We start from the raw sequence: 15,774 nt of genomic DNA, 5'->3' as shown, positions 1-15,774 counted from the left end.
ACTGTGTACGTTTAGGAGATATTCATTTTACCTACAGGTAAGCTTTATTATAAACTTACCTGTAAGTAAAATAAAAAAAAAGTTTACTAGCACTTTAAGACTCCCAATAGAAACTGTAAGATTCTGGATCACCACTTTCTCTCCTGGACTATGAAGTGAGAGAAATGGTGAGGGTGACTTTCACTTTAGGGAACATTCCCGTTAACAACAGTCTGAGATAATGACAATGAAACCTCTTGGGGTTTGGGCTGCTTTTTGGTACAGCCTATGGTTGTTTCCACGTGTAGACTTGGGAAAAGTAGGAAGAAAGGAGCATCCGGTGTTCAAAAATATGCAAATTAGAAGGTAAGTTGAAAGGTGTTTAGAGATAAGTACATTGAGCCAACGCGTTTCGGGAATGCTGCTCCTGCAACCACAGCTGTCAATCTGCTCTCTGATACCTTGCAAACCTAAATCCAGCATGGGAACTTTTTCCCATTTAATAGCTTGATGTATTTCACTACCAGGGGCGGACTGACCATTTGGAAACTCGGGCACTGCCCGAGGGCCCGGGTTCAGTAGGGGGCCCCATGAGATGCCCCTGGTACCTTTTTAATAGGCTTTTTTGAGTTTGGGCAAGGACACAGGGGCCCCATGATCCTCTATTGCCCAGGGGCCCCATGAGTTGTCAGTCCGCCCCTGTTCACTACTTTCAATAAACACCTTTCTTCCTACCTTCCAATTCGCATCTTTTTGGATACTGGGCGCTCCTTTCTTTCTTCTTTTCCAACTTTAAGGACAGAGGCTTTAACCCTCCCATGGTCTATTTAAACCTACAAAAAGTCTTTAGTACACTTAGAGACCCTGTTTCCAGATTATTTGTTTCAATAAACATTTTCCTATTTTAACAGATTTTACATCTACATTTATTCTATGTTATGCATGCAATTAACAAGTAAAAGTCTCCCTTGTATAGACATTCAAAAGCCTTGATACTGCTGCTGGAAGACACCATCTTTATTGTGATGTAAGCAGCCCCAGCAGATTTAGGGTTGTCAAGTGGCCATCTTTCTAAATGCTTTTAACCCAGAGAAACCCTTGGTGGTTATTCGTGTGAAAAATACCTCCTTTACAGTGGTGGAGCCCCTTAAATAATTTCAGGTCTTGGAGAATCCTTGCTAAAACTTGCTAATCCTTGCTAAAACTAGGTCATTGGTGGTCAGTGAGAAAAATGACATTTACATTGGTGGTCAGTAGGAAGAATGCTCCTTACTGTGGTGGTCAGTGGGAAGAATGTCCCTTTACAGTGGCGGAACCCTTGAAATAATTTTCAGATCTTGAGGAACCTTTGTTAAAATCAGTTCATTGGTGGTCGGTTAGAAAATGCCCCCTACATTGGTGATCAGTGGGAATTATGCCCCCATTACAGTGACAGAATCTTTGCAATATGTTTCAGGTCTTGAGGAAACCTTGCTAAAAACCAGTTACTTGGTGAATAAAGTCCCTTACATTGGTGGTCAGTGGGAAGAATGTTTTATTTACAGTAGTAGAACCCTTAAAATAAATTTCAGACCTTTAAGAACACTTGCTAAAACCAGCTTATTAGTGACCATTGAGAAAAATGTCCCTTACATTGGTGGTCAGTAGGAAGAATGCCCCCTTTACAGTGGTGGGACCTTTGAAATAATTTGCATGTCTTGAGGAACCTTTGCTAAAACCAGTTCATTGGTGGTCAATGAGAATAATGTCCATTACATTGGCGATCATTAGGAAAAATGCCCCCTTTACAGTGGTGGGACTCTTTAAATAATTTGCATGTCTTGAGGAACCTTTGCTAAAACCAGTTCATTGGTGGTCAATGAGAATAATGTTCCTTACATTGGAGGTCAGTGGGAAGAATGTACCCTTTAAAGTGGTGGGACTCTTGAAATAATTTGCATGTCTTGAGGAACCTTTGCTAAAACCAGTTCATTGGTGGTCAATGAGAATAATGTTCCTTACATTGGAGGTCAGTGGGAAGAATGTACCCTTTAAAGTGGTGGACATTGAAATAATTTTGGGTCTTGAGGAACCCTTGCTAAAACCTGTCCATTGGTGATCATTGGTGTCTTGCACCTGGCTCTGCCAAGTGGTATTGACCCCAGAACTTTACAGAAACCCTCAGATTGGAGGTCAATCAGCCACAGCTTAAGGTACTCCTAGCAACCTCTGAAGGAACCCTGGTTGAGAATGCCTGTTCCATAGTATTCCCCTTCTCTCCTTCTTTATGTGGAGAGGTGAAGGAAAGTGTGGAGGAGTTGGTCCAGCACAGACAGTAATCAGACACTCCCAGAAGAAGAGAGGGCTTTGACGTGGTAGGAGGGGCTGTGCTAAGAAATCGACTCTTCCTGGATTAGTCAACTTTTCTAACATTGTAAGTAAATAAAAAAATGATTTCTGGAAAGGAAAAACACTGCAATTAAGCATTTGCATTTTCTGGGCTTTTGCCTGCAAAATTTTAGATTTTTGACAGGTCATTAAGTAGGAATAAGGTCACCTGAATAGAATGTATTTTAAATAGTCCTTAATTTTTACCTAAACTGTAAAATGTAATACAATAAATAGAAATGGAGGTGGCGCAAATAAGCTCTGAAAGGTAAAACATGATTGGCTGATGCAGACAATAGTACAGTGTGCACTTGTACTTGATGGATAAGCGCATATCGTAAGGATGCCAACTAGGTCAAGAGGAAAATTAAAGGCAGGTAATTTAGGGTGCTTATCAGAGGCCTTGTAGCAGACAGCACTGAAGTGCTATAAAACACATCATTTGCTCTTATTGATTCCAGTCCATTAGCTGGCAGTGTGTGCGGGAACTTATAAGTTCTCCCTTGACAAAACAAAAGCTCTTTCCTCAGTTTGTAGACTGAGATAAAGGGGGCATCCATCAACCCCAGCTCCTTGCCAGGCCGCCCACTGCACTCGGCGACCCCGCTTTCTGTAACCACCAGGCGGCAGAACATTTCCCAACCATTTTTGCTTTTGAACGGCACAGCTCTGCTTTTTTTTCTGGAGGAACTCCTGACATAGGTAATTTCTTTAGGGAGCACAACAAATCTTCACTTTTTTGAGTTAGTAAGTCTTCACTTTTTAGGTTCAGCATTGAAATAGAAGATATTTTACCCATGGCCATTATGGCTGCTTGAATAAGTTTTTTTTTTTCTTTTTCAGCCAACGCACCATGACCGTTTGCTCACTGTATAGAAGTAGTGGTCTCTCTGCAGAGGTCTAACACACAGCCCCTGCTGAATCTGAGCTAGAGCTCTCCAAACAGCAGGGAGCAGGGGCGGACTGACCATTTGGAAACTCGGGCACTGCCCGAGGGCCCGGGGCCATGAGATGCCCCTGGTACCTTTTTCATAGGCTTTTTTGAGCTTGGGGAAAGGACACAGAAGCCCCATGATCCCCTATTGCCCGGGGGCCCCATGAGTTGTCAGTCCGCCCCTGGCAGGGAGTATTGGTTTTTCTGATTGGAGAACTTTAGTACTGGCGCATCAGACCTCTGAAAAGAGATTGCTCCTTCCACACAGAGAGCAAGGGTCTTTTTGTACAGCCTACTGGCACAGGGCAGGCTTTTCTACTTGGGCTGTGGCTGCTTTCTAAGGAAAACGACCCAAGATGTCTTGCGTTCTTTTGTTTTGGTGCATCTGGAATGTATTTAGCTGATTTAAACTGATAGTTCAGTTGGGCTTTGACCCGTGAGCCCCTTTGATGGAGTAATGTGAGTGGGTCAACGTGCTTTGTAAAGCTCTGTATAATATATAGACTCTACACAAATGCTGAAAATAAAAGCTGCTCTCTGTTCACTGCACTCTTACTGGGTTTCTATGATCAGCACCCACTCATTCAGGGAGGAGCGGCTCCCCAAGGGAGATATTGTATTGAAAGTCTTTACTGCATAACGCATGTCATGAATACCACAACCACTTGTATTATAATACGTGTGAGCTGGCGCCATTCTGTTAGTGGTGGGAAGAAATACTTGTCGATATCTGTAATATAAAACCAAAATGCAAGATAGTACAATTTTATTATACATGTATAGAAGGCCAATAAGAGGGATGACTAAGGCGGGGCAAGGGACAGCTGGGGCCTGTGGACCCTTCATCCTCTTTACCTTTGGCCATATAAGAAAATAGTACAAGTAATTATACAGGTCTGTACATAAGACCAGAAAGAGAGATGACTAAGATGGGGCAAAGGACAGCTGGGCATATGGACCCTTCATCCTCTTTACCTTTGACCATATAAAAAAATAGCACAATTATTTATACATGTCTGTACATAAGGCCGAAACAAGAGATGACGAAGGAGGGGCAAGGGACAGTTGTGGCCTATGGACCCTTCATCCTCTTTAAATTGCACCATATAAGAAAATAGTACAATTATTTATACAGATCTGTATATAAAGGATAAGGAAGATGGGGCAAGGGGCAGTTGTGGCCTATGGACCCTTCATCCTCTTTAAATTGGACCATATAAGAAAATAGTACAATTATTTATACAAATCTGTATATAAAGGATAAGTAAGATGGGGCAAGGGGCAGTTGTGGCCTATGGGACCCTTCATCCTCTTTACATTTGACCATATAAGAAAATAGTACAATTGTTTGTTTATACAGATCTGTATATAAAGGATAAGTAAGATGGGACAAGGGACAGTTGGGGACTATGGGACCCTTTATCCTATTTACCTTTTGGCCATATAACAAAATAGTACAATTATTTATAGAGGTCTGTAAATAAAGGCCAAAGAGAGGGGAGACTAAGGAGGGGCAAAGAATGGAGGAGGGACAGTTAGGGCCTATAGACCCATTATCCCCTTTACCTCTGGCCATAAAAGACATTAATATGTGTGGACATACCCATTGGAAGAAAGAATGTGGATCAAATTATCCATGCACACCGTGAAGGTGGAAAATGGAAAGTGGAACATTTACGAAGTGGGATGAAATTAACGTTCACATTGTACAAATGATTTAGCCCAATATTGCCAGATCCCCAAAATTTTAGATTGCCGTTCCTCACCCCAGGATGATGAGTCAGCACTTAATTTAAAGATTCTCATGATTTTATGCATGAAACATCACATATGTCAACCACAGCCAACATTTTTTGGGCCTTAAATGGTTCCTTCCTCAAGGCAACACAGTGACGAGGTCAATGTGTCCCCTTAAAGAAGAATGCTTGTTTCATTTATTTATTATGGTTTTCTCTCCACTGGAGGACAAAGTCTATGTAGTACTTTGTCCTATCATCCTACATGTTGTGGAAGGCTACTTACACTACATGACACCACTCCTCCCGCAATGGCCGTCCAACAACACATCTAGCAAGGAGACAGCTGCAGTAATTATTAATGCTTGTGTCCAGCTCCAAACACTTTCCTGAGACAAGAAGATTAGATGCTAGAATGCAGGGGGGACTGTGTTGGGCAAATGTTGCCTGAGACAAATGCAGGTTATCAATGCAAGTATCAGCTAGCAGTGCTGTCAGAAGGTCCTGGGTGGGTGGGGGGGTTGATGTCCTTTCTGACCATGTAGCTAGCCTTCCACAGCATGTAGGAAGATGGGACAAAAACAATATACTGTATACTTTGTGCTCTGGGGAATAAAATGGGAATTAAACCTTTTCTTTCAGGAAGAGAACTTGCAAAGCCTCAAACAGTTGGCTGTGTTTGAGTTATTCACCAATCATACACGTGAGAATCTTCTATCTTTGGTTGAGTGCTGAAGACTTTTCATCACCCTACTGCTGTTTTGCATGGAGCCATCCATTGCTGTCAGTACTAAAACCGTCCTGCTACATCAGTTGCAGTGCTGTACGGAGTGCAGCCCAGCACTGTATTGACACCAAAATCAGATCTGCAATAGTAAACCTCAGCGGTCTCATGAGAATTTTCTTCTATTTTGCATTGAAGAGGGTTAAATGGTTTACTGTGTCTGCAAGAGGCCAGTAAGGTGCGCACAACGCAGCAGATGCTGATCATTTGGAATATAGCGTGCCAACTCTTCAGCAGTACTTGGTTTTCGTTTGAAGTGAATATAGATCTAGGGTACAACCTGTCAGGCTAGATTCAGAGCAGTCACTCTTATGTAACATAAAAAACACAGATTCTGTCTTAGAGGCTTCTAGAGAGATACCAGCTACAGGCGGCCTGGCTACCATGTGTGCTTTAGAGAAAGATCTTCTTACATGAAGCAACTGACAGTTTAAAGAGTCAGTCTGCAAAAAAAATAATAATTTCAAGTTTTATTGGGTTTCAGGTTCTGTGGTGGGCTCTAGCAATGCAGTTCCTGCTTAATCTACTTGTTGCTATCATTACGAGCAGGTCCTACTCTTGCCATAAGTAAGTTTAGCACCCAAACTGAAAAGGCCAAAGTGCGCTCTTCTCCATAAGCTGTGAACTAAATTAGCAGGATTGGAGGTCCTGCACTTTTTGTGCTCCCATCCTGCTGAAATACCCAACGTGGCCACCTCTTTTGCGTTCTCTTCATCTTGGCCCTGAGTGGAGTTTCCATATAATTCAGGAATCTGGTGGATGGTATAACCATCATCCTCTAGATAAGTTATGGTGCCCCCTGACGCAGGCTTACCCAAGGCATGGAGTCTAAGCACTAGTTTGCCTTCACCAGAGCTTCTAATGGTGGCCATGGGCTGGAAACCCTAGTGGCCTCTGTTTTTTATTGCTGCAAACTGGCAAAAGGGTTGTAACCCTCAGGATCACCCCACCAAAGGCTTACTGGGACAGAAGGGAATCTTCACAGTATGGTTGAAAAAAAGAGTAGTTGGGTCCAGGCAAAAGTCACAGAAGGCAAGAGCGTAGTCTGGTTAATCTGGGTTGGCAACAAACAGTCAACTGGCAGGTAAATATTATGGATCTTTTGCTCTTAGGTAGCTGGAATTCTGGAATTCTCAGCAGCGTTCCTGCAAGGAAATCTGGAAGACCTGGCAAGATTCCTGCCAGGAAATCTGGTAGACCTGGCAGGGTTCCTGCATGGAAATTGGAAGATCCAGCAGGGTTCCTGCATGGAAATTGGAAGATCCAGCAGGGTTCCTGCATGGAAATATGGAAGACCCAGCTGGGTTCCTGCATGGAAATCTGGAAGACCCGGCAGAGTTCCTGCATGGAAATCTGGAAGACCCAGCAGGGTTCCTGCATGGAAATCTGGAAGACCCTCCAGAGTTCCTGCAAGGAAATCTGGAAGACCTAGCAAGGTTCCTGCATGGAAATCTGAAAGACCCAGCAGGGATCCTGCAAGGAAATCTGGAAGATCCAGCAGGGATCCTACTGGGAATCCTGGAGGAGTCGGCAGGGATTCTGCTAGGAAATCCGTAAGACCTGGCAGGGATCCCAGTGGGAATCCCGGAGGACCCAGCAGGATTCCTGCAAGCACTTATGATAGACCTTGCAGAGATCCCACTGGGAAACCTGGAGGAACCAGCAAGATTCCTGCGTGAAATTCTGCAAGACCATGCAGGGATCCCACTGGGAATCCTGGAGGACGCTGCAAGTATTCTGCTAGGAATTCAGGAAGATCTGGCAGGGATCCCACTGGGAATCCTGGAGGACCCGGCAGGGTTTCTGCAAGGAATTGTGGAAAACCCAGCAGGGATCGTACTGGGAATCTGGATGACCCACCTGCAAGTAATGTAACAAAATTCCATCTGCTGGGCTCGTAAGCCGTAGTGCTGTTTTGGCTGAATGGGCGCAAATTTCCAACAAAACACTCTATAGTGTTTTGTTGAAAGAGAATGGGAACCACCTCTATATAAGTGACCTCCCCAGTGTGAAGTCATCAGATAGGGCCCAAACAATGGATTTCTCTTATTTGCTACATTTTGATTTGTTATATATACCATTGAAATAATTTTATTAAACCCACAACAGTAACATGCAGTATAGCATGCGTGTTATACTCACTGTGAAACCTAAGGGGTTAACCCTCTGCATTGTGTAAAAAGGCTGTTTGATCCTGTCTTTTCTGATCCTCCCCTTCTTCCAGTTGCCCCCCTCTTATTCTCCTGATAAGATATAACACGTGGAGTCACTCTGCACATGTTCAGTATGGTGTGTATTGCTAGAGAGGTTTTTTTTTTGTTTTTGGGAGGGTGCATGGGATCAGTACAGGGTCAATCAGCACTGTCCAGACAGAGGGCAGGGGTCCTGTATCCTCCTAGAGCAAAATTAAAACTCTTCCTACAAGCTTTAACCAGTTCTCAGCTGGACACCGATAGAAGTCCCAAGACTGTTCTAACTGCTGAGGAGGAAAGGTATTTAGCAGTTTATATTTAGGCAGGTGGTGCCATGGTTGGGATCAGGGACGGACTGACCATTTAGGCACTCGGGCACTGCCCAAGAGCCCGGGGTCAGTAGGGGGCCCCATGAGATGGCCCTGGTACCTTTCATAGGTTTTTTGGGTATGGTTTGAGTGTGGGCGAGGACAGAGGGGCCCCATGGTTTCCTATTGCCAGGGGCCTCATGAGTTGTCAGTCCACCCCAGTTGGGATTCAAACCAATGACCCTAGTACTGCCTGGCACAAAAGCTAACCATTTATCTCCTAGATTGTAAGCTCGAAAGAGCAGGGCCCTCAATCCCCTCATGTTTTGCATTGTATTATTGTTGTTCTGTCACATGTTCTGTCCCCCTTTGTAATGTACAGCGCTGAGCGAACTATTGGCGCTTTATAAATACTGTATAATAATAATTTAGCCGCTGCGTATTTTAACCTATATGCAAAGTAATAAACAAAATGGCTCTGGCGGCCAAAGGCTTAATACAACGTATCAATCATTTATTTTTTTTTATTTATTTCAGGTACTTATATAGCACCATCAATTTACGCAGCGCTTTACATATATATTGTACATTCACATCAGTCCCTAACTCTCAAGGGGTGTACAATCTAAGGTCCCTAACTCACATTCATATACTAGGGACAATTTAGACATGAGCCAATTAACCTACCAGCATGTCTTTGGAGTGTGAGAGGAAACCCATGCAAGCACAGGGAGAACATGCAAACTCCATGCTGGAGGTGCCATGGTCAGGAATCGAACCCATGACCCATTTACTGCCAGGCAGACGTGCTAACCACTAAGCCACTGTGCCGCCCAATCGTTCATCTTTTGTTTTTTTGCTGTCTGCTGGATAGTGTTGAACTGATCAGGATTTCTGGCAATGTTACAATGGTTTCTGTTCTCTCTACAGGTGTGAAATAGGTCAAGATGAGTGGCCTTGGGGACAGTTCGACCGACCCTGCTAGCCAGGAGCGCAAGAGGAAAGCCTCGCCATGTGACACCATGCAGAAGTAAGTTATTTCACCGAAGGACAGCGGACTTGATATGGTTCAGCCCCATCCCATGTCACAGACTCTTCTTTTTATGTGACTTTCACGGTGGGGATAAAGGGAGATATTGTGCCGGGGATGGAGTGCAGCGTTAATGGTTAAAGTGTGGAGCAAGTCTGCATTCACTGTGACCTATACATTAAACATCCCGGCCATGCTTGATTAGCTCGGAGTGTGTGAAAGGTTCTGGGTGCGGGGCAGCTGCTCTGCTCTCAGGGTATAAAAAACAACACAGATCCACCATATGCCGCTTCTGTACCGCAGTCTCTATCTGATGACAATCTGCTTGCTGCGGGGCGAAATATGGAGGAAAACCCTCAAAAAAATCCTGCCCACTACACCATCAATGAAACCTACAGATGTTGTGCTGTTTCCGATTTTCATGAGAATTAGGAATAAAGAACAAAAGAAACAAAAGAGATCAAATCTGATCTCCAACCTGATTTTCAATGACGTTGTTACTGTGCACAGCCATTAAATCTGACCTCCATATTATCGAGAAGAAAAGGAGGAGGTATCTGTAGTCAGGTCCTGTGTCTGATCCTCGCCCAGAAATTGTTGCTGGCAGAATCACCAAGTGAAAATAAAGGTGGAAAAAGAAAACTAATGCAGCCACCACATCTAAGGACCGGTAATCTGCAATATATTACATTTTTGTCTTTGGGTTGAGATACACTTTAAATCTACCCTCCAGCCTTCCCTTCAGTCTTGCACAGTTGTACCGGCTCCTCTCCTGGACTGAAATGGCTTCCTCTGATGTCACTGCACACTGTGAGCTTCTCATTAGAAGCTGCCCGCCTTATTTCATGGCTGAGGGACATCCAGCATCATCTAGCGCAGGGGTGGGCAAACTTTTTGACTTGAGGGCCGCAATGGGTTCATATATTGGACCCGGGGGCCGGACCAAGATTAGATGAATGATGTGTATGTGTCACCCATAGTAAGTATAGTAATATTCCCCCATAGCAAGCATAGTAATTAATCCCCCATATAGTAATTCATCCCCCGTATAGTAATTCATCCCCCATAGTAATTCATCCCCCATATAGTAATTCATCCCCCATAGTAATTCATCCCCCATATAGTAATTCATCCCCCCTATAGTAATTCATCCCCCCTATAGTAATTCATCCCCCATATAGTAATTCATCCCCCATATAGTAATTCATCCTCCATAGTAATTCATCCCCCCTATAGTAATTCATTCCCCATATTAATTCATCCCCCATATTAAGTCCCCCCTGTGTCAATTCACTTACCTTTGCTCCGCGCGTTCCTCTCGCCGTGTTCCCGCGCCGTTCTGGTGTAGCATGAAAATCTGTCTCCTATGAGGATCTGTCCCCCTCGACGTATCTGCGCATGTGCCAGTTTCAGGCATTAGCAGTCGATCGGCGATCTCCGGCACATGCGCAGATACGTCGAGGGGGACAGATCCTCATAGGAGACAGAGATTTTCATGCACCACCGGTCATCAGGGCGGACTGTGAGAGGAGCCTAGCTCCGCGGGCCGGATTAAAAGGTCCGCCGGGCCGTAGTTTGCCCATTGCTGATCTAGCGCTTTCCTCCCCAGCCTGACTGTCAGTGCCGGGACAAGATCATCCAGGGTGAATGCCAAATTGCGCTCCCCTCATGTATGAGCATTATGTTTCTGCAAAAATCCCCCCCCAAAAAAAAATCAAGGAAGTATGCGAATTGCAGGAAGGTGAATTTTGGGAAATTATGGCTGCACTCCAAAGGCAATTTTTAAAGTTCAGTAATAAGAAATGTAATTTACACTCCGGCGGGAAATTGTGACTTGCCACTGATCGCAGGAAAAAGGCGATTCTAGATACCATTCTAATATTAAATGTCACAATGGCTTGTAAAGTGATTATATTGTTACTGCAATTTTTAACCAAAATGTGGCGCTCTGTAAGAAAACAATGAGAATGGGTTTTTAACGTTCTTTCGGCTTTTAGCAGTGATTTAGGACTGCGCGATGGCCATTTGTTCTACTCTGAATGTGAAAATTGCTCAAGTCGATTACAATATTTAAACAGCACTTAGAGGCTGAGCGGAGGGCTGGGATCAATGGCATGTAATGTAGCCCAGGGGAACAAGTTGTTTTATTTACAATAATCTATCATTGTGTATGTGATCCAATTCTTGGTGTAATACATGCTGTAGGCCATGGCTGCCCATACACTGGGAGAGATCTCACTGAGAACAATGGGGGACCTACCATGGTCGATGGTAGATCCAGAGGAGATTGTATAGTGTATGGCCCACTTTAGAATTATAAATGATCAATCCTGTCAAGGGTCAGGTTGTCCTGATTTCAACACAATTCCCATTAAACTCTCTACAGGACATGTCCCATTCTGTTAGGGATCCGGGTATGACCAGAAATGTGTGGACTGACACAGGGAAGTAGCAGGCTTCAGGAACTCAGGCGTAGTCAGGGCTGGAGAGGTGCAATGGTCAGGCAGGCCGTTAGGTACTGTCAGGCACCGCCTGGCGGGATCTCTAGTACCCACAGAACAGGATTCCCCAGAGAGCAGAGTCTAAGCCCCAGTTTGCCTTTTCACCAGAGCCCCTGATGGTGGGGATGGACTTGGCGCAGGACTGAGACCAGGTCGCTGCCCCTGAGTGCACCGAACTGTGGTAGAGGGGTCCGCCGAGGGTATGTACCGGGGGAAAGCCTGATGTGAAGGGGCTGGCAGGTTTGGACAGTAGTGACTGGATCCGTGTGGGATGGATCGTCTGGGTAGCGTCAGTCGTAGTCAGGCAGGCCAGGTCAGCAACGTGCGGGCAGCGAGGTACCGGAGTAGCAGGCAGAGAATAGTCAGGGTCACAAGCTGGGTTCAGTAACTCATGGGCAGCACAGAACAGAGGATCAGGCAGAAGGATGGTCAGGCAAGCCAGGGATCAAGCAGGAGAAGTCAGCAGAGGTCAGGATCAGGCAGGGTCGGCAACAAATCAGATAGTCAGCAGAACAGGAACACCGGATACCAGGTACAGGGGCTCATGGGAAACAATACACCAAGGCCCTGATCACAGGCCTGGTCATTCCTTAAATGCACCCCCTGCAATCAGCCCCAGGTGTTGGCTGACTGCAGGAGTGAGCTTCTGGCTGCTGAGAGCACCCGCTGGTCAGCCCTGGTACTGTAGCCCACACGGCAGGTGAGTCCCACCACCAGTGCTGAGTCCATTCCTGACACATTCACAAAACACTACTTTTTACAGATCACCTCCATTCTAGTAGAACTTGGATGTCCAGAACACCCCCACAACTGGACACGCCCCTTTACTGAGTGTCCTCCCCCAACAAGAACACTCATCTTTCCTGTGTCTTTCTCTCTCCAGGACACTCACCTTTTTGATGTCCTCCCCTCTCCTGAACACTCACCTTTCCAGTATCCTCCCCTCTCTACAACACTTCCCTTTCCAATATCCTCCCCTCTCCAAAACACTCCCCTTTCAAGTGTCCTCCACTCTCCAGAACACTCATCTTTCTGATGTCCTCCCTTCTCCAGGATACTCACCTTTCTGATGTCCTCCCTTCTCCAGGATACTCACCTTTCTGATGTCCTCTCCTCTGCAGAACACTCACCTTCCGGATGTCCTCTATTCTCCAGAACACTCACCTTTCCAGTATCCTCCACTCTCCAGAATGCTTACCTTTCCAGTACCTCCACTCTCCAGAATGCTCACCTTTCCAGTGTTCTCCCCTCTCCACAACACTCCCCTTTCCAATGTCCTCCACTCTCCAGAACAGTCACCTTTGTGGTGTCCTCAACTCTCCTCTTTCCTGTGCCCTCCACTCTTCAGAATGCTCACCTTTCCAGTGTCCTCCCCTCTCCACAACACTCCCCTTTCCAATGTCCTCCACTCTCCAGAACACTCACCTCTGTGGTGTCCTCAACACTCCTCTTTCCTGTGTCCTCCACTCTTCAGAACACTCACCTTTTCAGTGTCCTCTCCTCTCCGGAACAATCCTCTTTCCTGTGTCCTCCACTCTCCAGAACACTCACCTTTTCTGGTGTCATCAACTCTCCGGAACAATCCTCTTTCCAGTGTCCTCCACTCTCCAAAACACTCCCCTTTCCAGTGTCCTCCACTCTCCAAAACACTCCCCTTTCCAGTGTCCTCTCCTCTCCGGAACACTCCTCTTTCCAGTGTCCTCTCCTCACCAAAACACTCTTCTTTCCAGTGTCCTCCACTTTCCAGGACACTCTCCTTTCTGATGTCCTCCCCTCTCCAGAACACTCTACTTTCTGATGTCCTCCCCTCTCCAGAACACTCACCTTTCTGATGTGCTCCCCTCTCCAGGATACTCACCTTTCTGATGTCCTCTCCTCTCCAGAACACTCACCTTTCTGATGTCCTCTCTTCTTTAGAACACTCACCTTTGCAGTATCCTCCACTCTCCAGAACGCTTAACCTTTCTAGTATTCTCCACTCTCCAGAGCGCTTACCTTTCCAGTATCCTCCACTCTCCAGAACACTCACCTTTCTGGTGTGCTCAACTCTCCTCTTTCCTGAGTCCTCCACTCTCCAGAACACTCACCTTTCTGCTGCCTTCCCCTCTCTAGGACACTCACCTTTCTGGTGTCCTCAGCTCTCCAGAACACTTCTCTTTCCTGTGTTCTCCACTCTCCAGAACACTGCCCTTTCCACTGTCCTCCCCTCTCCAGAACATTCACCTTTCTGGTGTCCTCCACTTTTCAGAACACTCTTCTTTCCTGGGTCCTCACCTCTCCAGAACACTCTTCTCTTGTGCCCTGCTCTCTTTTTTCTTTCTGGACACTCCCTTACACCTACCTGTCTCCTTCTTAAAACCCTTCATTCTTCTCATACCCTTTCATTCCTATTTTTTACCATCTAGGAACACTTCTTTTTCATACTCAACTTTTTAAAGTTTTTTCTCGTCCATTTCTTGATCAGAACTGATATAGCACCATTGTTTGCAATCTTGGGGAACTGCTCAGGAAGTGTTGCCACCCTAAGATGTGCACTTTTTGTGGATTCCTAGATGCGGTCAGAACTCCAACTTGACGGGAGCACAAGGCATCATGGGACATCAATATCATCAGCACAGATGCACAACTTGTTGTAGACTGCCCCTAGCTGGGGTGTGAATCAGCCAGAAACCTATGAGATTCAGTGTCATGCCCATCCAGTGAACTCCACTTGGCTATTTCCTGTTTCTGGACCTAAACCATATATGCAGGTGCACATTGCTGTATGATAATGTTGGCATCCCATGATGCCTCTTGCTCTCTGTGAATTCAAAGTTGGTATACTGTAGCTCTGTGATAACACTGACATCCAATGATGCCTTGTGCCCCTTGTAGATGCCATGGCAATTTCAGTGCCTCACAACTTACAGACATGAATCAACATGGAGCAAAAGGAATTTTGGGACATCAACAGAGAGTTATATGCACCCACTTGTGCCGGGCAGGTCCACAAATAGGAAGCTGCCAAAGGGGAATGGGTTGGATGGGTACAGCACTTTGACTTCTATAGCCTAAAAAGTAAGTAGTAAAGAATTACCCCAAAGGAACCATTGAAATAATTTTCAGGTCTCAGAGAACTCTTGCAAAAAACAATTTGTCTGTGGTCATTGGGGGAAAATGCCCTTTGCATTGGGGGATAGTGGGGAGAATACCTCCTTGGAGGTCAGAATTCCCTCCTGAGAGACAGCTAAAAAGTTAATTGGGTTCATGCCACTGGCTCTGCCAAGTGTCACTGACCCCAGAATTATGCAAGAATTATTAAATGGAAGGTCAATCAGCCACAACTTAAGGAACCCCCAGCAACCTCTGGAGGAAACATGTTTGAGAATGGCTGGTTTAGTTACTGATGTGTGTATAAATTCTGGGCAATGTTTCTGACCCATCACCAGTCTTTCCCAACCTTACTACAAATTAACCCTTTCAATAATCTTCAGGTCTCAGGGAACCCCTGTTAAGATCTGTCCATTGGCAGTCATTGGGATAATACCCCTTATATTGGTGATTAGTGGGAGGAATGTTCCTTACATTGGTGGTTAGTGGGAAGACTGTCCCTTACATTGGTGATCAGTGGGAAGAATGTCCCTTACATTGGTGATCAGTGGGAAAAATGTCCCTTACATTGGTGATCAGTGGGAAGAATGTCCCTTAACATTGGTGGTCAGTGGGAAGAATGTCCCTTAACATTGGTGGTCAGTGGGAAGAATGTCCCTTACATTGGTGATCAGTGGGAAGAATGTCCCTTAACATTGGTGGTCAGTGGGAAGAATGTCCCTTACATTGGTGATCAGTGGTAAATGCTCCTTACATTGGTGATCAGTGGTAAATGCTCCTTACATTGGTGATCCATGGGAAAATGCCCCTAACAATCGTGGTGGTTAATGGGAAGAATGGTCCCTTTTACAGT

General features: G+C 45.3%; 1 protein-coding gene across 4 annotated transcripts in view; it reads left to right on the top strand.

The window, feature by feature from the left end:
* The window catches only part of NCOA1 (nuclear receptor coactivator 1), a 641,218-nt gene that overhangs the window by 421,914 nt on the left and 203,530 nt on the right, over positions 1-15,774 (top strand). For all 4 annotated transcript variants that reach the window (XM_089688167.1, XM_089688169.1, XM_089688166.1 and 1 more), the window contains one exon: positions 9,231-9,330. In XM_089688167.1, the coding sequence (XP_089544293.1) occupies positions 9,248-9,330 (83 nt within the window). In that variant the 5' untranslated portion in view covers positions 9,231-9,247. The remainder of the gene's footprint in view (positions 1-9,230; positions 9,331-15,774) is intronic.

The sequence above is a fragment of the Staurois parvus genome, unplaced genomic scaffold (assembly GCF_062004578.1).
Source record: "Staurois parvus isolate SC_StPar_1 unplaced genomic scaffold, SC_StPar_1.0 ptg000448l, whole genome shotgun sequence".
Classification (NCBI taxonomy): Eukaryota; Metazoa; Chordata; class Amphibia; order Anura; family Ranidae; genus Staurois; species Staurois parvus.
The sequence above is the reverse complement of the archived record's forward strand: the minus strand, read 5'-3'. Positions and strand labels throughout refer to the sequence as shown.